General features: G+C 29.0%; 1 protein-coding gene across 1 annotated transcript in view; it reads left to right on the top strand.

The window, feature by feature from the left end:
- Positions 1–8,364: 8,364 nt before the first annotated feature.
- The window catches only part of LOC106686424 (protein lozenge), a 142,397-nt gene continuing 125,893 nt past the window's right edge, over positions 8,365–24,868 (top strand). Inside the window, exon 1 of the mRNA XM_014429768.2 lies at positions 8,365–8,725. Within this exon, the coding sequence (XP_014285254.1) occupies positions 8,365–8,725 (361 nt within the window). The remainder of the gene's footprint in view (positions 8,726–24,868) is intronic.

The raw sequence follows: 24,868 nt of genomic DNA, 5'->3' as shown, positions 1-24,868 counted from the left end.
AATTTTTATTTAATTAAAAATGGGAAATTTATAGAAATAATATTAAAATAAAAAAGCGAAAAATTGACTAGAAACATATAAATGGCTCGATTTATCGAATTTACCAAATAAAATTGTTAAATTATTTTTTGTCTTTTACATATTTATTACTATTTACTTATCTCTATCTTCAGTTATTCTTAGCTTCGTTTTTCGTTATTTTATTGTAATATTTAGTCGTAATGTAAAATAAAACAAAAATAACACAAATTTAAAAAAAAAAAGTTTGATGAAATGAAAAATACCAAGAAATGTATTAACACTTATTCCGGATTTTCTAGAAGCAATTCATATAATTAAAAATATTAAAAACGTAGTACACAATAAAACAGATACAAAACATTTAAATACACATTATGCCGATATAGTAAATAGACTGGTCATTTTAATATAAAAAAATCAGGGAAAATGTGTGGAAATAAAATTGTACAATCATAAAAAATCATAATTTTAAACTTAAAATTGGACAAACCAAATAGAGAGGTAAAAAACAGCATATTGGGCATGTTGATATGTCCAAAGAGGCAATGTCTAGCACATTGGTTAATGCTACAGAGATAGATAAATGCACCACTAGTGAAATACAATTTAAATAATGTAGTTATGAAACAATTTTAAGCTATAATTGTAGTATGTATATACTATTATATATATAGTAGTATAGTCTACTAACAGAATCCGAAAAAATTGGGATTCAATGTGGGCTGCTTTACCACTCACCAATAAATTGAGAAATGTAAAAAAAAATACACAAAAGTGGACAAGTGCCATAAGGGGAAACAGAAGAGAAGAAGTGGTTGTAGCAAGAGTAAGAATTGGACATTCCAAATTAACTCACCTTCACTTAATCACAAAAGAGGACCAGCCTATATGCCAAACCTGTCATTCCCCATTATCAATAAAACATATAATTGAAGAATGCCCATCATTTCGTCAAGCCTTCGAAAATAATAAAATTCCACGAATAAGAGAATTGGCCCTTAAAGACTCAGAAGAATCCATAGACAAAATAATAAAATTTCTCAAAGAAACACAACTTTATACTAAAATATAATCCACCAATACCGACCAGTGTAAAAAGGAAATAGTCTACATTCAACTATAAGTCAAGAAGATAGATGAAGTAAAAAGGGTGTAATAATCGCCGTAATTGATCGCCCTGATTAAAAATCTAATCTAATCTAATCTAGTATAGTCTACTTGGAAGTTTTTTCACCTCAACAATTTGAAAAATTGGTATAAACACTGATTGTGGCAAAAGGGTGTAGTTTATGTGTTAATTTTTATTAATAAAATAACACCAGTGTTTTGTAAAAGCATTTTAATATTAATTTATTTATTTTTTGGGATAACCTTCAGAGTTGGATACAACTCGATATAATGGTAAATTAAGAAAACAAAATAAGTAAACTCAATTTATAAACAATTATGTATCCTAAACATTTATATAAAGATTAATCAGTTTATAAATCATAAATAAATAAAAAAATCATTTACATTGCAGAATTATAATATACCATTTTTATTATATAGTAATTTTTTTTTTTTCTATTTTGTTATAAGTTAATAAACGTAGAATCTTGTATAAACACATAACAGGTATAACCACAGGGACTATCGTTTCATGCAAAGTATTAGACCGATATACACAATAGAGGCTCTAATTCCTTGGATATCATCAAAATAATAGTAAATAAAGTATTTGTTTATATTAATTATTTAACCAACATTTTATTTATTATTATAGATATAGGAGAAAGATTGTACTTATATACATTATCTTAAACATGTACTTTTTTGAATTACACGCCAAAAATAAAGTTGTATTTCATTCCTGCTTTTAATCGACGCTTTATTGAATTGGTGAAAAGTTAAAAAGGCATTATTTTAGTTATATTATTTGTCATTTCTTAATTTTGCTAATTTATTTTCACTATGTGAGTGGTATACTGGAATTTATCAATTAAAAAATATTTAAAAAGAGTTGTATTTTTAGAAGAAAAAAAAATTATCTGTTCACCGAAATAATAAAATAAATATTCAATTATAAAGTTTCAAAAATTACTAAAAAAATGTTTTTATTGTTATAATTGCATCAACATTGTTATTTTAAAATCAGTTTTCCTTTTTATTTTGTATACATTGATTTTTTCCAACAAAAAACAAAATTGGAAAATTATTTAGGTATAGCGAATGCATTATTTTTTGGTTTCTGTTTCTTAATATGTTTTTAATTGGTCCTCGAAGAGTCTAATATAGAAAACAGTGCTAGTAAAACCTGAGTAAGAAAAATAGGTGGAAAAAATATATTAGATATTTATTATTTATAGATCATAGATAATTAATAATAGATCGATACTGCTATCATAAATCTAGCAGCTATTTGGATTTGATATATCCTGATGCTCATAAAATCAAATTTAGTCGAAGGTTCTATTGGTTCAAGCGTTATTGTCAAATTGATATAAGATTGGAAATACAGATTATGCTTGACCTTGAAAATAACTCGGAACTGTAGAGGAAATTTTAAAATCCATAAACGTTCCAAAATATAATCAATGCAAATTGTTGGAATAAATTGCTACAGTAACTGTTATAAACGTGAGTGGATTTTTAATTTTCTCGTTTCCTCTTCACTTGTCTACGTCGCAACTTGAGGTGCATCGACTTTCAATATTATATTTTTGGCATCATTAATTAAATAAAGCTTATTATGGAAATTTTGCCACTGTTGAATCTAACTCCCCCCTCCCCCCTCCCCTCCTGAGCTGAATAATTATTGGAATAGCTTAAAAATTAACCTATCTGGATATACAGCGTTGAGCTTTGGAGCTCCACTAAACTTTCGAATTCCTCTCGTATCCTATCCTTACAATCCAAAATCCTCCGTAAAATCCTCAATGTTCTTTGTCACAAATAAAATTATTCATAAAGACCTTAATGTTCGATATGTAACCGATCCAGCCCGAACCAGATATCAATGCTTCCATGATGAACTCCTTAACCATAAAAACCCTCTAGATTCTAACCTTGCTTTTTCTTCTATTCCTGTCATCCCCCTGAGAAGAAGATGGCCTCGAGACCTTCTAACTACCAATGGGTAGTTTCTCTACTTACCTATATCACTCCATTTTGATCTTACATCAAACTTATTTCATGTAAACTGTATTCACTGTACGTGAATACAGTTCTAAATTACAATAAATAAAAAATAGTTTATCTTCTCTAGTGCGGTCAGCGATCAACTTATAGCCCATTAGCTCAAATTATTCCATGTCCATTTTTATAATATTCTATATAATTAAATTTAATTAGTATCGGTTTGCTATTTCCTCTCTTACCTAGGTAGTAACAATCATTCACATAATTAACATATCATTTTTTACCGCCCCACTGAAGACCATAGTTGTATATCAGATTATTTCTTATCTCTTTAGCATTCCACGTATCTTAGCTGGGACACTTCAAGTCGCCTTTCTTTTATCACCGACATACAACCTCCCACATTCTTTGCAATTTGTGAAAGCTTCTAATTGTGCTTATTTCAAGTTGTTTAGAATGCCTTTCTGTAGGTTTGAAATTTCCGCCAAGAATTTGTTGAGATTATGATTGAGATATTCAATTTTAAAAAAATAATTAAACAAAGATAAAAGCAGGAACCATCTTCACCAAAACAAAACTGTCACCACTTTGAGTGAAAAAGAAACAAAAATAACTGAGAGAACATAAAATTTTTGTGGTAGCACAGCCATTAGCCAACTCCCATTTCAATATGGTGGCTAGTAAAGTTTTAGTTATTAAAAAAAAAAATGGAATTTCGAACTTTAACACCATTACTCTGAAAGATAAATGGACTTACAAAATCTTAAGAGAAAAATAAGCGTTTTAAAATTCAAATTGCCATTATTTGGCACTTTTTATTAGAAATTTGGTAAAAACAGCTTTGAAACGAAAATTTTCCAAAATACGGCTTTTGCGAAAGTAATTCATGCCACTGTTTTTGACAATGACTTTAGCCACCAAACCGAACGTGTTACTGCAAATAAAACATCAGATATTATAAAGACTTAAATAAATAAATTAATAAATAGTAAATAGGTTTTTATTTCTATATTTATAAATATCATTATCTAATTTTATTTATAATCTTATATACTTTCTTGAGACTGGTTAATGTTGTTTAAATAAATAATTTATTTTTTATCCATTTATTCTCAACACATTTTATTTTCTTTACATGTCCGACGTTTCAGGCAATCCGGCCATCCTCAGGGACAATCTACCACAAATTTTGATTTGGAAAATACAATGATTTTACATAAAGAAAATAATACATTCAAAAGGAAAATACTTGATTCCATTTACATATCTGAAAATATTAATTATACAGTTAATTTCAAAACAGATACAAAAAATTTGAAGCAACACTATGCAGAGATATCACGTAAAATTAATTTATGAAAAATATGGGATAAATTAAATGTGGATAATTATAATTAGCCTTGATGTGAATTTTACTAATGAAAAAAAGAGGAAAACTAACAAAAATTAATGCTTAAACTGAGTGGAGGAAGGTTGCAAGCATTGTTGTGACAAAGTTTTAACAAATAGTGACTGTGATACATGGATTTTAATTTTTGTTTTTAATGTGAAAATTGACTAATTAGGTAATTAGACATAATGTAGGATATAACTATTAACAAAAAATATGTTTACCTAATGTTTTAATGTTTCATAGAAATTGTTGTTTTGACCTGGGCAGAATAGCCTGCATGAAGTTGAGTTTTTAAATCATTTAGTTCAAAAATTGTAAGTATTTTGAATTGTTGAGGATCATACATGTAATAAAAGCTGTTTTGTGGTTGAATGTCCATGTGGATGGCCGGATTGGCCGAAACGTCGGACTTGTAAGACAAATAAAATGTGTTGAGACTAAAATGGATAAAAATTAAATTATTTATTTAAACTAAATTTTTATTTAATTTAGAATATTTTTGAAGGCATTTGCAGATACAATTTCTATAATGACTTCTCGTAGTTCTGGGAAAATTGATTTATTCAATTTATTAAATTTCACAATAGTCCCATGTTATGTACAATTTTTTATTGATTCCAAAGTAACATAAAAACAAAATCATGTAAGATTATGTTTTGCATTTCGTTTTGGTAGTATTAGATATGTGAAATCAAATTTTAAAAAAATATATATTTAATTTAGCATTGTATTTTTTTTTTTTTTTTTTAATTATCATCAAACTTGATTTTAACTCATTTATCCTCATTGTTTAAACTTATCTACGTGGAAAAATATATGGTCATTTAAATTCACAATGCTGTAAATACGTCGACCAGTTACAATAGACATGTTTATTTCCAACCTTAGATGTTTTTCACTTATGTAATCGAGTATAGAAGGTCATTGCAGTTGATTTATTTGGTATACCATTTAAACAAAAAAATTAATAAATAGGTGTCAACGTTAGCTAACATAAGGAAATAAAAGGCTTTATTTAGTTAAAAAAGGGGGGGGGAGAAAAATAGGTGTATTTTTTTAAGGCAATTCTAAAATAGGAAAGAAGTTAAAACTAGTTTATAAATTAGCATTTATGATGCAATCTATAGATCACTTTTCAATAGTTGGAGAGAATCTTGTCAATTATGAACCATGCATAGATCTATGTAGGACTTATGTAAATATGTATAGACCCAGTCGAAACTCAAAAAGAGTTCGATCTCAACATATGCAATACAAATTCAAAACTGGTCGCGTTCAACTGGCATATATATATAAACTCCCAATAATATTTTTATTGTTGCTTTTAAACCCATTATTGGCTCTGAAACATTACCTGAGTTATTATTACCATTAATTTATTCAATGTTGGGATCTCCTAGATGTCTTAAGAATTGAGTTAATGACCATTTTATAACCGACAGTTTGAATCCTAATCTAACAGGTGGAGCCACTGTTTGACAAGAGATTTTTATTTGAATAAGTATTTTAAGGCAACGAAAAAGTTTATTTTGCTTTTATTCACTGGTAGACTGCTCAACTTTTTTTACAGTCTGAAAAATATTAGGCATATTAATGTACAATAATTTGTAGACTAATTTTTTAATCTTAAATATATTATTCTACGTTTATGTAGTTCATAAAACCGATTTAAAAGTGATACATAATTTCATATTTCATAAAAAAAATAATAAAATTTGTAAGGACTTGTCTTTGGGATACATGTTTATAAAATCTATTGAAATAAAGTTATATATATATTTTTTTCAAACACTGTTTCTTTCGACCAAAAAAAAGGAAAAATAGCTACAAAAAAAAGTAAATTTTCAATTTATTCACTTGTTGCTAAGAAGGGGATTTTAATTACATCAATAATACTAACTATAAATTACCTTTCAATTCTTTTTTTTCAATAGAATTTTGTGTATTCTGGGAGAAAATACGGATTGAATATAATTATATTATGAGCTGTGTAATATTACAACGATAAAACATGAGCCTCATAAAAAATGAGAACGCCTCGAACATGAGCCTTTATGGGTAGTTGCATACAGTTTACCTATTACAAACATACACATAAAATTATTATTATCCTTCCCACTGTTATTTATGGATGCAAGACGTGACCTATACCACTAAGGGATGAACAGCGTCTTAAGGTTTACGAAAATATACTATTACGCAAAATATTAGGACCGAAAAAGGATGAATTAACGGGAGAATTTAGATTATACAAAGCTGAATTAAGGGATCTACACCCGATATATATAATTCAAGTTAGAGCATTGCGGCGTATAAGATGGGCGTATAAGGTTTTAGGTAGGGCTTAGTAACGAGCGGATCCCTAAAATGTTAATAAACACTGAACCAATGGGTAAACGTCCGAGGGGTAGACCGAAACGTAGATGGGAGGATTTCGTTAAAACTGATTTAGTGGAATTGGGTTTGGAGGGGCATCACTGGAAGGATGTATGCAGAGAGCGTTTGGTGGTATCGGCATCGAACCTTCGGGTTCGTTAGGCCTTCATTATTATTATTATTACAGTGGCGCAAAATTAATTTAATTTTCATACGATATTACATTTATTTTTTCCGAACCTACTCTTTAAGTATTTTCCTTTAATATCCTTATTAAGTTAAGATGGGCTAATAATGCTTCATCACAAACTTAGTGTTCATTTTTTTTTTTTTTTTCGTTTCGGCTTAACAAGCCATCCTCAAAATCTGTGCTGTGTGATGTTCCTCTCCTGTAAAATTATTGTAACTTGATGCTAAGAATGGTTCGCTTGGCTGAAACGTAATGAAATCAGGCATCTTAATTTAATTCACATACCTTATTTCACATAAACTCAACTTATATATAAAATATTTTCTAGTGATCCGTTATGTGTTACCGTTATATCTGGAGAAGATCGGTCAAAGAAGAACACAACTAAAATTTATTTTATAAGTGCAGATGATTTGGCCGAATCTTTTTAGCCTTCATCAGTGCTATGAATACAAAACAAGATAACAATCATAATAAATAAAAAGGAAAAACACAGTAGCTAGAAAATAAGAAGATCATATAGTACGTAAGTAGTATTAAAATATATTGTAAAGTATAAGTAACATAATAATATAAAAGCAGTATGAGAATATGAAAAGGGAGGAGAAAGGAAATGATACATATATATATGAAAATCAAGTAAGTAAATATATCTTATATATATGTTATTTCTTCTAATACTCAGATATTATCTTTTTCTTTTCTAGTTATTCTATATTTTCTTTTATACATAATGGTTGTTATGTTGTTTGTTTTTAGCCCTGATGAAGGCCTGAAATTCTGGCCGAAACGTTGCTAATAAATTCGTTTTTACTTATTTGTGTTCTTCACTGACTGGACTCCCTATCATCATCTACTCAAATAGAGTAATTTTTATTGCTTTAAAAAATAGTAAATTAAATAGATTTTTCTATTATAATGACAGTAAAAAAGTTTTTTTTTTTTTCACTCTTAGACTGAAACTCACAGATGTCTGTATTTATATGTAATGCATTCTCATTTTAAGATAATACCGAAAGTAACTCTTATATAAATATTTTATTCAAAGCAATCTAAACATGGTAGGTCTTTCTTTCTGATCCAACTCCACTTATCCGTCACACATCCTCCCATTTCATCTCGTACAGAATAAACCAGAGGCTAGACTCCCAGGGAGGGGGCGTGGCGGCCATCTTGTCTCTGAATGGGCCAAAGAAGGAGGGGGCGTGGCTAGGGAGGAGGGGAGAGGGTGGGGGACCCAGAGGGGCTCAGTCCTCGCCCGGCGATGACCTCGGACGGCAAGAAGCGGCGGCGGGCCGCGGGCGCAGATTCCGCCACCGCTCCCGAGCTTTGGTGGACCGAGCGGGTCGTCAGTGAAGCCCAAGCGGAGCATCCCAACGAACTCGTCAGGACTGGGAGTCCATACTTCTTGTGTTCGGTGTTGCCAACCCACTGGAGGTCCAACAAGACTTTGCCGGTCGGCTTTAAGGTGGTAGCACTGGGGGAGGTGATGGACGGGACGTTGGTCACAGTGAAGGCGGGCAACGACGAGAACTTCTGCGCCGAACTGAGAAATTTCACGGCCGTCATGAAGAACCGAGTGGCTAAGTTCAACGATCTGAGATTCGTCGGGAGAAGTGGCAGGGGTGAGTGTCTTAAATCTCTTTTGTATAAGAACCTAAGTATCTTAAAAACTATGTGTTTCGAAAAGTTTCACCTTACGCAGAGAACAAAACAAACAAAGCTAGTGGCTGTTATTAAGATCTGGTTCCTAATACTTCTACTAAAAAACATTGCTAATAATTAGGCATACCCTCATTTCTTGGTAAAAGAAGAGTTTCAGAAGATACTTTCTTCTTTGATATCTTTCTCTCCCCATTCCTTAGAACCAAAAATGCATATATCGTTACCCTTCTGACCCTACGTTCTCCTATACATTCTTTGAATACAAGATTCCAGCCTATCTATTTGCAAATCGTCTTCCCCGAAAACAGTACCCTTTAGAACCTCTTTCTAGCATTTCTTAGAATTTTGCTGCAACCAATTATTCTTCCACAAATTGTAGCAGTCAAATTACTTGTCATTATTTTTTCATTCTTTTAAAAACATCTATTCACTTTTATTACAATTAGCGATTGAAATTATTCATTCATAACTTCACTTGATGCCTAATAAGGTTTAATGATTCGCTGATGAAAGTGTAATACAGTTCGCGTCGGGCGCCAAATTTCACAAATCTATTCGCCCTGTCTATTCATGCCAAAAAAAGTGTTTTTACAGCAGGTAGTTGTGGATAAATTGTGGGAATACTATTCATTTTCTCATTATTTTTGTAAAGTAAATACAATAGAACCTTGCTTAAACGGATGTTGGATTGACTGATTTTAGAAAAAAAATAAAGTACTGAAAATAAAACTAAACCACCAACAACATAGCTAAAATAAAACAAAAACTATTTTGTTGTCACTTTTTTACTATTGTAAAGTACCTTTAAATTTAAACTGAATCGATTTGTTAACAACTTTATTATCATTTACAATCATTGTATAGTAATATACTTATTACGCGTATATTACCTTTTTGAAGGTATGCACTAATTACATTTTAATATTTACCTAATTGTGAAGTTAAATTAATATTGGAGGTTTTTCTTTTATACATTCCTGATTAAACGGCCCTCCCACTTAACCGGCGATATCGGAGTCTCGATAGGAAATATAAACCGAGTTCTTCTGTACTAACATTTTTTAAATTAATAGACTTTGATTTGCAGTTTAATTATGAGATATTCCATCCTATAGATACAATTCCATACATTACTTCCAGATTTCTGCATTTAACTCTAAGCAGATCTTGCTTACGTATTATATTTGTGACACAGACGGTTGCACATTCTCCCTTCCCTACGTAAAATCAATATTTTAATTATTGGAATGATTGAATTGAATTTTTCTCTCTTCCCCCTCTTGAAAAAATTTTAAAAACCTTAAATCGTGACAAATCCCACTTGTCTCCGTACTGACAATTTCCTCTTGTCAGACATCGTTGAGCTCGGTTTGGATCCCAGGTAAAACAGTAGGATTCCGTTCTTCATTGGCTTTAACTGTAAAACTATGACAAGTTAAATTTTAATTATAATATATAAGTTTCCACCTAAGATCCAAATGGCTTGTTAAATTTTAATATATATATATCAAGACGAATTATCCCTTTTATAATTCTTCAACTTATTTTATTTTAACACTCCAACAACATTTAACGTAAAAATGTTTTTAAAAAAAACTGTTGATAGAGTATTATTTTTATTTGAGAAGAGCAGTGAACTGGATAATTAGCAAATCGCCCGAAACGTTGTTCAAGTCTTAAATTAAAACCAATTGCAAATTTCTAATATATAGGTATAAAAGTATATAATTTAAAAAAAAAGTTTTCATCCCTCTCCATCCTCATTTTATAGATATCCTTCTGACATGTAAACGTAGTATTCAAAAAAACTTGATACCGTTTTATTTTATTTTATTTTTAATGCGACTATCCGAAAATGTAAGGTTTGAACCAATATAAATCTGGAAAGCATATTTAGATCACGTATTTAAATTTTTTTTTTTAATATTTTCTTAGTTTATTGTTTTGTTACTGTGGCTATGTAGCACCTAAAACTAGGTAAAAATGTGTGGAAGTGTAGAATTATATGCCGGTTTGTTTAGATGTTCTACAAGAAATCGATTTATCTTTATTTTTTCATAGAATCCAGTTTCTCGTTTGTTGTCTTAAGGCATCATCGACTTTTATTTTTTCATTTGAGTTCTTGCTTCTTCACCGCAAAGGCATCGGATACTTATGCTTCCTCTCTTAAAGAATTTAAATGAAGCGATCGGTTATCAGTACACCTGAACATACAATCTTGTAGGACGGGATTTGTAATTCTGAACAGTAACTCGTTAATATTATTATTGATATTATTCCAAGTCCATATAATTCTAAAATAAACTAATAGATGAAAACAATACAAAGGTAAGCAGCAATCTGCCGGATTTGACGTTCGACACAGTAAAGGAACTCCGTGGTGTGTTAATACCTCTCGGTAATTTTGGAACTATTTGAATTCACTAACTACTAAAGCCAATATTTTGATTATAAGTGTGTCCGTCATATTTTCTTTATTTAATTTTAAAAATAAATTTTTATTAATTATTTTTCAAAGCATTATAATATCATATATCGGTTAAAGCTTTTTTATTTATTATTTTTTTTTTTTTACTTAATTACTATTTAAGTTTTTAGTTAAACCAGCTCATCTGCAATCTGAATTAATATATATTTCACATTTAATAATTTAATAAAAAAAAAAAAGTTAACATATAAAACAACACAATTTACCTCTGTTTTACGTGTGCATACGTTTTTCAGTTTAAAAAAAAAAATCATTAAATTTTATAATAACTAATTCACAACCTTATATAAAATTTTATTTGCCTTTTTAATCAATCGACATTGCATTTTTTTATTTGTAAATTTAATAATTTGTAACTAAATTATCTATCTAATGTTTAATTTTTATTACGTAATAGCCTTTACTTTTTTTTATTATTTGTAAAAATTGAATCATTTAAAAAACATAATAACAATACAAATATGAATATTTAAATTTAACTTTAGTCATAAGTAAAACGTAATTCCCTATATAAATGCTTTTAATAAGTTGAGTCTGGACTGCTGTGGGATTTTCAACTTGTTATTAATGTATGTACATGATGTGATTCCACATTTTTTTTAACGTTCATTGTACTAAAGATTTTTAAGAAGTGAAAAATGGTTGATATTTTCTATTTCCTTTTTACTTTTACTTAGTTATATATGAAATATGTTAAAGTATTGCGATAATAAAAAATTTCGAATTTTAGTTTTCGACGGAAGTCTTACAAAATGGTCTGTGTGTGTATGTATATATAGTCTAGCTCAAAAACGAAGAGTAGAACTAACTGAAATTGAATGTTTATGCCTGGAGTGCGATAACAATTGTTTGGATAAATTCGACTGGCGATATCACATCGATAAAATCGTTCGATAAAAACATTTTTTTTTTTTCAATTTTATCAGAAACGAATCTATCCAATATAAGTCTAGGGTCCTATCCTATATGTCCAAGATAGATTGCTAAAAATATTTTTTTACTCCTTTAGAAAATTATTAAAAATAGATATAATGAATAAATCTGATTAATATATTGAACAACCCATTGCATCGGAACCGGTAAAAATTCTCGGCGATAATTCGTTTCTAAATGCATCTGTTCAACCACAGAACTCAATAGAAAAAAAAAAATATATATATATAAGTTTCACGTATAAAATACAATTCATAATTTTTCTTTTTGTATATATTGTTTTAATTGACCATTTTAGTTGATTAAAATAAACTAACTGCCAATATTTTGCTATTTTATTTGATAGGATTTTTAAAATAAGTCTCATGACACAAGAAGACGCTTCTTAATTTTTTTTTTTATTACAGCAAAAAGATTATTAAATTAATAACGTGCAAATAAATATTCTTGTAGGTAACTGAACTGATTTTCAGATTTTTATTTCTATTTAATAAAATTTATCAATGTCACTATCAACAAACATAGTCTTTTAAGCGAATGGTTTTCGAGTTCCATGTAACAACGTTTACGTTCTAATTATCCAAATGAAACTTGAGTGAATTAAATGGTAATTCATAAATTATTTGGTTTGCAAATGTTTATAGGACAGTTTAAAATTCATTCTATGTTGTTATAAAAAATAATAATCGTGGAGTGGTAAAAGTGATAAAGTGAAATTTTTGCGAAGATGAGCTTTGTTTCTATGCACCGGTATCAAAACCAAATCTTAAAAATTCATCAATTATGAAGCGTAAATTTGATTTATTAATAGGAAATAAATTGGAATATTATTCACCTTTAGGAAAATCTATAATTTTTTCAACTTCAAACAGATAATATATTTTATTCTTTATTAATTATTGATAGAAAAATAAATATTTTCATTAATTAGAACGTAATTAGCGTATTTGGACAATATTTTGACCATCTGAGGGGTAACAATAATATGAAAATATAACAATAATATTGACAAGTGTGTTATAGGTATGTAGCACATCCAATAATATTGACTCTATAATTTTAAACGTGTTAGACGGAGCTTTAGGATATTACTGGAAAATTCCAGGCTCATATAAATCCTGATCAGATAATGTATTGTTAAGGTACTTTAACTAATATTCTAATACTCTATAATCACTTTAAATAAAAATATATTTTCAATTGTAAAAAAAAAAAACTGAAAAAGAAAAAAAAATAGGATTTATATTCTGTTTGGAATATATAAAATATCTCCATAGAATATATATTGACTTAATCTCGAAACATTTTAGATATGTAAATGGTTATAAATTAGTGAAGTGGATGTATATATATTGTAAAATATTAATTATGTGTATGTAAATGTGAAAAAAAATATTAAAATTCAATATAAAATTTGTTATACATATAAAAGTAATATATATGTTGATTGTAAATATTTTTATTTTAAAACTTGATAATGGGCCCGAAACATTGTTCGAATAATATAATGAATAAAGAAGTAATAAAAACGGTATAAATTCCTGCAAAATAATAAAGTTTTAACGAAAATAATCCTTTGAAACTTAGGTTGGAGGATTACTACTGATTATTTATCGGTAATGCTATAAATACCTGAAATGAACACCTTAGAATTTATAACCATTGACTTTCTTTACGAGTTTTACCACTTAAACACACGATCAGCAATTTAAATTGATAAATTAATTAATTAATTAATTAAAATTAGATTTCTGATTCAAAATATTGATTGTTTGAGAGTGGTTTACATTATTACTAAACCAAACTTCAATGATCCACTTTTACTCTCAACTTTTTATTTTAAAAAACTATTAACGATTCGGCCCTTGGGCTATTTTCAAGGAGACAACCTTTACAATTAAATTTTCATTAAATATTATTAATTGAGTTAGAATCGGATGTATCCATATAATTATTATATAATTAATATTTAGCCCGTTTTTTTTCAAGTTTTTTTGGGGACAATACTCCAATTAACCAGAATGATCTGAGGAAGTTTGAGTTTTGTTTTAGTTGAATAAAACTATATAATTTTTTTTAATTCTCAAAATAAACTAGTCCATATTTCAACATCTTCATTTTCATAAAGGTTTGCTTTAATACCATTTAATTATTTTTTAAAATAAATATAATAGTTGAATCTTAATGTCGTTCTGAATAAAGGCATCATACCTCTTTTACTCTGAAACCTTCAATTCTGATTATAAATGTAAATAATCTAACGCGTTACACATGAGTTTGGCAAATAATACACAGAATAATAATTAATTTATACAATAATCATTAATTAGTGTGATTGCAATTAATGACTGGTTGTATTTCTTCGATCAGCAGAACGAAGTAATTTAAGTTACTTTCTTAAATAAACTGGCTGCGTATGGAAGAAATATATAAGCTATTTCAGTTACATAAAAAAATATTTTTCTCGTACATATGTAACTATTATAAATTCATACAAAAAAATCCATAAAATTCCAACATAAATATAATTTATTGTGAAGTAAATATGAGTTTCATACCAAGAGAACGTAGCGTTTGAGACGAATGTGAAATGAAAATTGATATAGAAAAGTCGCCAATAGGAATTGTAAAAAAAAAAAAAAATCTTTTTTTCTTTTGAATAAATTAAATCTCACAATGAGATATTTTAATTAAAAATTAAAAACTTATTTTAAACCTGTAGTATTAGTAATAAAACTCAACCCAAGTGTAACATAAAGAATTTTTTTTTTCTAAATTTTAACGTTCATTTATGCATACGTTTGGTCCTCCGTAATTTTTAAAAGTTTTAATTATTTTAGTTTCCGAATCGAAATAATCTTATAAGTTACTGGCAGACCCGGCAACGTTTCTCTGTTGCTATATTTGAGGATGTATATACATTGATTGAAAACTATGGAAACTTTGAATCAATTAATATATAGACGAGATGATAAGACGGTAACTATGGTAACATCAATAGTAACAGCTATCTTCAGTGTATAATCGTTAATACTAATATGTTTTAGTTGATTTTTTCTTATTCTTTAAAACAATTTGATTATATAAGATATACATATATATTATAAAAAATAGTTTCTATCTAATAACCCTCAGTGTGATTCAATATTAGTATTATGTTGAAACAGTTCAGACCGACCGTCCAATCAATGTGTGGTAAAAATTTTTTGCAGAGGAGCTATGAACGTCTATTTGAGGGTTTCAGACTACGCTAAAAGCAAATATGACTTACTTTTTCCGTTAAAAAATTTTGTTGATCTACTTTACTTTTTTTTTTATTGTATAATTTTTAGAGCTACGTGCCAAAAATGCTTAATTCTGTTAATAACTCTTCATTTTGCCGGAAAAATCGGGCCAGCCTGTTATCTTCCAGCCCCAGCCCCCCTTAATTTGATAAAAATCAGGCGGATGAGAGTGATTCTGACTAAACCACCTACATACACAACCGTTGGTCTAGTAACAATACTTCCTTACATCGTACCGCATGACCCTTCATGGGTTGAAGCGGTACAGATTTAATTTTTTTAAATAATTTGTTTTAATAAAATTAATATTTTTTGGGGGGTTTGTTATAATTCTGAAACACTTTTTTTGTGTGTGTTTATTACAGGTAAATAAATGACTAATTAAATATTAGACCACTGTGTAATGGTTTCAGGCGTCAAAGACCCCGAATCATAAAAATATAGGGTTAACAAAACTTTATTTTTTTAAGAATCTCAAAAACTGATTTTAAAAACAAAAAAAGGATTCATAAAAACAAGTTAAATGACAGGAAATTATTTCCTTTGAACAATTGCTGAATAAAATAAAAAAGTTGTGATGAACGTGTAAAAATACTAATTAGCGATTTAGTATAGATAGCATTATGCAAATTAAGGTAAAACGTACGCGTGCGTTCAATGTCATGAAAAATTATACCATTTTGCATCAAATTATAAATTACAAATACGTCAATTATTTAAAATATTTCGTAAATTATATGTAGGCATGTTAAAATTCTATCATATAAGTATAAAAATATGTTTTTATTATTTAATACATTGATATATAAGAAAATAATTAAAAACTTTAAGGTTCGAATCGAAAGTTTTCGTAGACATCATTTTTACGATAGACGATTTATTTTTTGAAATACTTCACTCCACTAACGCCTGTTGAACAGATTCGATACTTAGGACTCCATCTTGACAAGAGACTTACTCGTAGATTCCGATTGCTACAACACTTACTTGACAAACGCTCTAAACTTCCCATTCACTACAAAAAATTAGTATACACTACGATAATCAGACCAATTTGGACATATGGAATTGAGCTCTGGGGCTTTACCAAACCATCAAATTCCTCCCGCATCCAATCCTTACAATCCATACTGCTACGTAAAATCCTTGATGCTCCTTATTACGTTACAAATAAACTCATCCACAAAGACCTTAACATCCCATTCGTTGAAGATTTGACCCAAAACAGATCTGCGTCTTTTCATTCCAAACTCCTTACCCATCCTAACCCATTAATTCTTTATCTCTCATCCTTAACAATCCCTGATTGTGACAAGGTGTACAGTAGACGAAGTAGTACATCATTGTACGCATTTTTTATTTATTTTATTTTATTTTTTGAGATTGTATTTTTCCAAACACACAATTTTTGTCAATATTATTTTCCATATTAAGTATGCTAATTGGGCAAGTTAGAATGAGATGGTTCAGCTTGTTATAAGCTTAAAGATTTTCTTTCAGTGCTAAAAATAAAAAATAATAGACTAATCTATTAAGTATTTTAAAAGAACTTGGTTTTCATTTGAAAGACTCCATCGTTAGATAATTCTTCTACAGACACCCGGTAATTATTTTGTTTTTCCACTGGCAACTTATTTATATCTGTTTAAAAAATCCGAGTTCAGACTGTTTTTCTTCTTAATATTATTGTACGACATCCCACAATAACTCGAAGGAGATCATAATACTTACAATATTAGAAAAGAAGGCTTAGGGCTTAAGGTTTAAGCTCAATTTTATGCAAACACCCGTATATGTGATACATCATATACCCGTACATTTTTTTTTATGATTATTATTTTCTTTAGATTCCTTGGAAGTTATTTTTATTGGTGTCAAAGGAATTTATGAATTATTTTGTATTTTATACGGGATTAATTTGATATCTACAAAAAAATATATTGTATTTGTTTAATTTAAATAACCCGTATATTATATCAAATATGTTCTTAAACACAGATTGTGTTAAACCGTTTAAAAAGTTGTTTGTGTGTTTATAAAAATGTTTACCGACTCACAATAATGGCCTATGTGAGATCAGTTGCGATGTTATGTACTTTTCAGTATTTATAAAATTAGGTGCAATTTAACTTTTTTATTATTATTTTGTTGGAGGGCAAACAATTATTTTTAATTAATTTTTTTGTCTCAACCGAAGAATTCCCTCTCCACGAATTATTGAATATGTCTTGCGACTGATAATTAACATAATGTTATCCAAAAAATTAATATACATACTGCCTGTCTATGCCTCCTATCTAAAAATTATGTAATATATACCATAACTTTATGCATTTTTTTAAAAATTTTTTGAGACTAGTATTATTTTTTTAAGTAAATCAAATGGTATCCTTATTAAGTCTCAACATTCTTTATTATATCAATAGTCCAACGTTTCGGCCAATTTAGCCATCCTCAAGGGCAATCTTAAATAAAAATTTAAAAATGTTTTGCAGGCTATTCTGCCCAGGCCATTAATTACTAGTCATATCACTCTATTTTGTCACAAGTTTAATTAACACTATCAACTATCATATAAACAAAGTATTATTTTTTATACCATAATATTATTTACCAATTTTTATTTTTTCAAATAATATAATGCTTCCTGAAGGTTTTCAAAGGTTTACTATATAATTTGTCATATATTAATAGTTAGATACTGTATAATGTGTATTCAATAGTCTGTTATTTTAATTACTATATTAATTAATATCGCACTAAATAAGCGAATAGAGTATATAGGAAAAAATAGAACTGAACAAATTTTTATTTGGAAGAAATTGGCACCTCACCGCCGAAATTCTTGTGTATACAAAGGGAAATAAACATTTTAGAAATTTAACTATATATATAATTTGATATATATCATTTAATACCTGTAATAATATGAATAGATATTTTGTCAGCGAGCGTTCGACGTGAGAACAGAAATATTGGAGTGAAACGAGTTGGCCGAAAAACCATTGAGCCGCGGTGTTCGTTGAAGCAGTCAGTTTCTCCCGCAGAGGTAACATCGTTTCGGAGATATTTCACTTCATGGCTATTTATTTGGTGGTTTTCTCTATTTCTAATAACAAATTGTAATTTAATTTAGTTCCTTTAGCTAACAATAACATTACCTAATGAAATTCAGTGCACGTAACACCTACAATCATTACCGGTATTGAACTCTGTCGAAACTTCATATTTATAATGTCTTAGCTGATGCGATCATCCCACCTACATTATGGTTTTCTGAAATCGTGAAGCCGTCTAAATCTCTATTTTATTCTTCTTCGAACCACGTTCCGCATCTGCAAAGAACAATAGGAAAATATGATATTTATTATTTGTTTTTTATTTTTACTTTCTTGCTTACGGAAAGGGTTTGTGAACAATATAATCCTACAAAAAAATATCAATCCCGTTTATTCTATATTTTAGAAAATGGAGAGCCAAAACTTCTCGAAGCATATAAACTTATCCCTACTTCCTAATCTATACCTCATTTCAGAATCTACCAGCATTCAATTAAACCAATAGTCGATAAGTTTTGAAGGCTATAAAACGTTCTTTGCCATGAATTTGGGGTTTCTAGACATTTATACCTGTATATCCCTCTTCATCTTACTTTTGTTTACTATGTTCTACTAAAATTGTATTATTTATGTAATAAACTTTCATCCGTTTCGGTTTATTATTTATATTAATGATGAATCTTTGTAATCGATCAACAAAAAATTATTTTATTGCCTCTACAATTTGTTTTACAAGTTTTATATTTCAAGATAGTTCGGTTTTTATGAAACTTGTCTTAAAGTCCAAACTTTTATATTATAGAATAAATTTGCATTTAAGAGAAAAATGTTTAATTTTTTTTTTTTATTTAGTGATATAATTAGTTATTATTTTAAATAATAGAACAGTGTGTAAAATTTCAACATTTCTTTCTATAGCTGTAAAAAAATATAAATTTTTACTTTATTGTTAAATTATAAACTATAAGAAAAATCTTACTATATTAAAATTATAGCTATGGATTATATTCTCTTATTTAGTCCATTGTAATAGATATTATTCATCTCCATGACCACAGTTTTCACATCATCACTGTCGCAATAAAACTTTACAAAGTCATGAAAAAGTTCGTCAGAGAAAATAATTTTTCACGTGAACAAAGTTGACAAAAAAACGAACTGTTAATTAAGTCGTATTTTATGAACCCAAGGTTGCGGTATAGATTAATTTAGTGCTTAAAAGACTCTTAAAAGTTTTGGGAGGAAATATCCACAGTAATATAAATAGTTCAAAAAAAAAAAAATCTGGTTGTGAATTAAAATACAAATATAATTTTAATATCATTAGTTAATATCTAAAAAAAAAATATTAAACATCTTGTTTTGTTATATAATTTATTAAATTTTTTTTATTCGTTGTTTCTAAGGTATGGTATCACTATTTTGACAAACATTTTAGTTGGTTTTATATATTAATAAGATAGAACGTTAAAAAAATGCAACAATTCTGAATTTTCTGCAATTTATCATTTATAGAAAAATTACACTTTTTAAATCAATCAAAATCAATATTTCATCTGTATAAATTTATAAAGTGTAGATTTTTAATAAATGATATATTTCAATAATTCGGAAAACTTTTTAATTTTGTTATAAATACAAAAGAAGATATATATAAAAAAATTAATTTTTTTTTAGAAAATAGTGGCTCTATACCTCAGTAATAGTAATTTGAAAAGCATGGATTAAGTTAAACAAAAAACTTAGTTGTTCCATTTCTTTTGCACCTTAAGTATAGATTTTTTGAAGAAATTATCGTACTGGGATTCTTACCTTACTATAAAAGTACAGTATTTTAATAAACTTTACAATATTTAATGCAATATGTGAAATATCTAAGAAAATATAATTATTGATTTATTTGATCATTAATTTTGATTATTGATTATTCATAAATTTTGATTATACAATTTGAATATTATATTATTACGGATTACATTTATGTTAACTATCTAACCATGTTAAATAGATAATTCTGAGATAAGCGGTCAAATAAATTTGGTGATAAAATACAGAGATTTGTCGTTGGCCTTTCGCAAATACTGAGTTTCCTTCCGGTGGGAAAAACTTTTCTCGCTCCACCTGATAAGACTTTCATGTTATCAAACGCTAATATTGAATCAGCAAAAGATATGAGACTTATAACGTTTATATAAGTTAATGAAATACATAATAAATATTTTCAAGAATTAATAAATGAATGCATCACTTATTAAAAATTAAATGTTTTTTTTTTTCATTTTTTAAGGTAATACAATAAATTAAAAAAAGAATTCGTCCTGAATTGCGTCCTAAAAAGTAGAATGTTATTAAAAAAAATATTTCTTATAAAATTTAAATATTTCCTCTTGCTACTTGTGTTGTGTACATTTTTCAATGGAAATCTATTCAAAGTACTATCCTATGTAAACCTTGAATATACATTTTTTTTTCTCGGCTTTCCAAGCATATAATACACATACCTTAAAAAAAACAACAAAAAAAATGAAAAACTAGTTTTCTGTTAAACAGCGGTTCTATACACATCAAAGTTTAGTTTTCCTCACTCCCCACCAAAAAAAATTGACCTTGTACAATATACTTAGTAAAAACAGGATAAACATATTAATAATAGTTTTACTTCATGTTTCTTTTATAGAATTAGTAAAAATTAAAGTTGTTGTTGTTGTTGTTGATTTTTTGCTTAAAATAAAATAATAAATAAAATTAAAATTGTATAACTTAACTTAAAACTGTATAATGCCGTTTCGTTAGTTAAATTAATTTTTATTGGTATGGCAAAATTTGTTTTCTATTTTAAGTTGTGATCACTTTTTATGGTGAGTTTTAATTGATTTTGTATGACACATCCTCTCTCTCTTTTTTTTTATCATATCCCATCTATGCAGTAACAAGGACAAAAAGAAAATTTAAAAAAAATAGCAATTATTCACACCATCTTTTCGTCACTATGCGAGTACTCATGAACAATTCTTTTTATTTTGATCTTTCCCTCCCGTTTATCGAACATGAGCAAGATTTTTTTTTAAGGACATATTGAGTAAAAACGTTTTATTTTTTTAAATCAAATGTGTGAGTGTGTATGTGTTTGTGTATAGATATATCGAGAGAGGGGGAGGAGAACCTGTACCCCCCTCAAGAATCTTAGGACGGATCCACACTTTTGCCAATTGCCCAAATCCAATATACCTTTGCATGCTTAGTCTATAATTTTTATCAGATACTTGCTAATTTAATTAACGAAACATAAAATTGCTTTTTAAGCGTTTTTAAGTTTATGTAAATGGGTCCCTTTTATCCCTTTTTCAGTTTTGAAGATTTGGAATGAATTAGGTAAAAATATTTTTTAGTTGTTTAAAAAAGAATCTTTCCTTACATTTTAATTTGCGGATCAATAAAACTCATGGTTTTATTCTCAGAGTCAAATCTAAGAAAATACATATTATTTATTTACCCTACTTTTTGTCATAATAATTTCGGATAACACGGCACAAACGAACTTGGCCGTTGAGCACTCTCGTATATGTTTGATCTGATTATCGCATACGTCGGTATTCTTCTGCGGGAGGCGAGATAACGCTAGAGCGGGCACACAATCATCCTGCAGAGGGTACAGAGGGCATTGTCTACCTCCTCATTAAATTTTCCGCCTTGGCTCTCAAAAGGACCAACATCAAGGTATTCCCACCCCAAGGAGGGTTGAGGGGGGGCCGAATGCCGCCCTATTTATAGCTCGGTTAGCCTTTAATTATTTCATATTAATAAATAATAATCTTATATGTGAACAATAAGCTACGGGGTCGCATATTACAGTAAATACTTCTTTATTTAGGTATAATAATAATAATTTCCCAGACAGAGAAGGATTTATTTTCGCAATACAGGACTAGGTGATAGCTACTAGGACCGACATACGCCGTGTATATGGAGTAAGCATTACAGAATCTTGTCGGCTGTGTGGAAAATCAGGATCAATTTAGCACATCAGGCTGCCAAGTGCTTGCTGGGAAAGAATATTTACTAAGACACAACAATATGGCCAAAATCGTCCATCAAGAATTAGCCAAAAAATTAAAATTTTTGACTGTAGAACAGATTCGTTATCTTAGACTACATCTTGACTAACGACTAACCTGGAATCCTCACAAAAGACTGATAAGACAGGAAACTGCACGCAGATTCCGACTATTACAGCACTTACTAGACAAACGGCCTAAACTTCCAACTCATTACAAAAGACTGATCTACATGACAATAATAAGGCCCATCTGGACATACGGAGTTGAGCTTTGGGGCTCCACTAAACCTTCGAATTCCTCTCGTATCCAATCTTTACAATCCAAAATCCATCGTAAAATCCTCAATGCTCCTTATTTTGTTACTAACAAAACCATCCATAAAGACCTAAATGTTCCTTATGTAACCGATCTAGCCCGAACCCGATATTATTCCTTCCATAATAAACTCCCTAACCACCCAAACCCACTAGTTTCTAACCTTGCTTCCTCTTCCATTCCTGGCAATCCTCCGAAGCACTATTGGGACCAGGCCATCGCACAATTCCTCGTAATAATCCTGATATTTTGCTGATCTCTACGAGAGAAAAATATGCAACTATCATAGAAATAGGTGTACCATCGGATGACAACCTTCACAAGACGGTAGCCGAAAAAATCGGAAATATAATGATCTAAGAGAGGAATTGAAAGAACTGTATAAGCTTGAGAGAGTCAGGGTGCTATCGTTGATTATCTAAACCAATGGTCTGATCCCGGAGACGACACTGGAGAGCATTAAGGACCTGGATCTGTCGTTATTCTGGAACTAATGCAGAAAGCTGTGTTGCTCGGAACTGGAAGTATAGTCAGAAAATTCATTAATATCAAAGATTATTTTTTTCTAGCCTCATCCTTGACCTAGGTCCGTGTAGGTGCAACTTCCAGTGAAAACTGAGAATAAGGAAAATTCCTAAATAATAATAAGAGGCTTATTGAACCTGAAGGTTCGATGCAGATACCACCAGTCGCTGTCCACACATATCTGAAAAATGGCGCTCATCCAAACCCAAATCCATAAAATCAGTGTTTATTAACTTTTCAGGGATCCGTTCGTAAGCCCTACAATCTTAGACATCCACCATATTCGCCGCAATCAAATTTACCGGAAATTAAGTTCCCGCAATTAGGCGTTGTGCAGCCTTCTAAATTCTCCGGTTACCTCATCTTTTTTCTGTCTGAATATTGTATGCAATACATTTTCTTCAAAAAACTCAATATATTGTCCCTTTTAATGTAATAGGCCACTTTTGCATTTGCTAAGAACTGTAGGAAGGATTATAGTTTTGTAAATTCTGACATTCAAGTTTCTAGATTGAAAGAGCAACATAAGCAATTTCGAAAATCAAAAATCTCAACAATATTGTATAGATATATTAAACTAAAATGAAGTTGAATCTACATGGTGCTAAAAAAAGAAAAAAAATGTAACCCTTGGCATTGTGTTTAAAATTTAAGCTTTCAGGCAAAAACCGTGTAAACATTAAATACAACTATGTGAAGAATTAGATTTAGGGTAAAAACAGTGCCATCTTTATATTATGCACCATCTTTTTAAAAAACAAAAAGCCCCACGATCCATAAGACCCCTAATTCTGTGGTCGGTAATTTGAAACTAATCAAAGATGAACTGAGAGCTAAGAATTATTTAAAAATTAATTAAGTAGTTTATCATTGGTATCGATGTGCTTTATTAAGTTTGATTATTTAAAAAAAATATTTCCCTATTTATTACAGATGAATTTTCGTTTATCACTGAAACATTTATTTATAAAAATAACGGAAAAATAAATATTTTTTTATTCTTAGTAATGTTTGTGTAATTTTTTTTTCAAAACATTTTAAGAAACGAGTGAGTACTAGGATTATATAAGGTATTGGCTATCAGAAAATGTTATCAAATATAGTTTTTTTTTCGGCCAAGACTCCCATTGGAGTCCTATACTGCCATTACCAAACCATGGATGGTGGTCAAAGTTTTTCATTTTATGGGACCCGCCACTCAATGAAAATGTCAACGCCCCAGGCCGGATTCAAACCGGCACCACTAATAGACATCAAATTAACAAGACTGTGTCTTAACCACTGAGCTACGCGCAGCCCCAAAATATAGTTATGTCACTTATATATTTTTCCCAATGTTTTAAATGGTGTAATTAAATTTTTAGTTTCTTAAGTTCTCCAACAATTGCGAAAATTTACAAAATTCAATTAAAAATAAAATGTCCAAAAATGATTCTGTCTA

The sequence above is a fragment of the Halyomorpha halys genome, unplaced genomic scaffold (assembly GCF_000696795.3).
Source record: "Halyomorpha halys isolate HHAL.00 unplaced genomic scaffold, Hhal_1.1 Scaffold4.1, whole genome shotgun sequence".
NCBI classification, from domain to species: Eukaryota; Metazoa; Arthropoda; class Insecta; order Hemiptera; family Pentatomidae; genus Halyomorpha; species Halyomorpha halys.
Note: the sequence above shows the minus strand (reverse complement) of the source record. Positions and strands in the feature narration are given on the sequence as shown.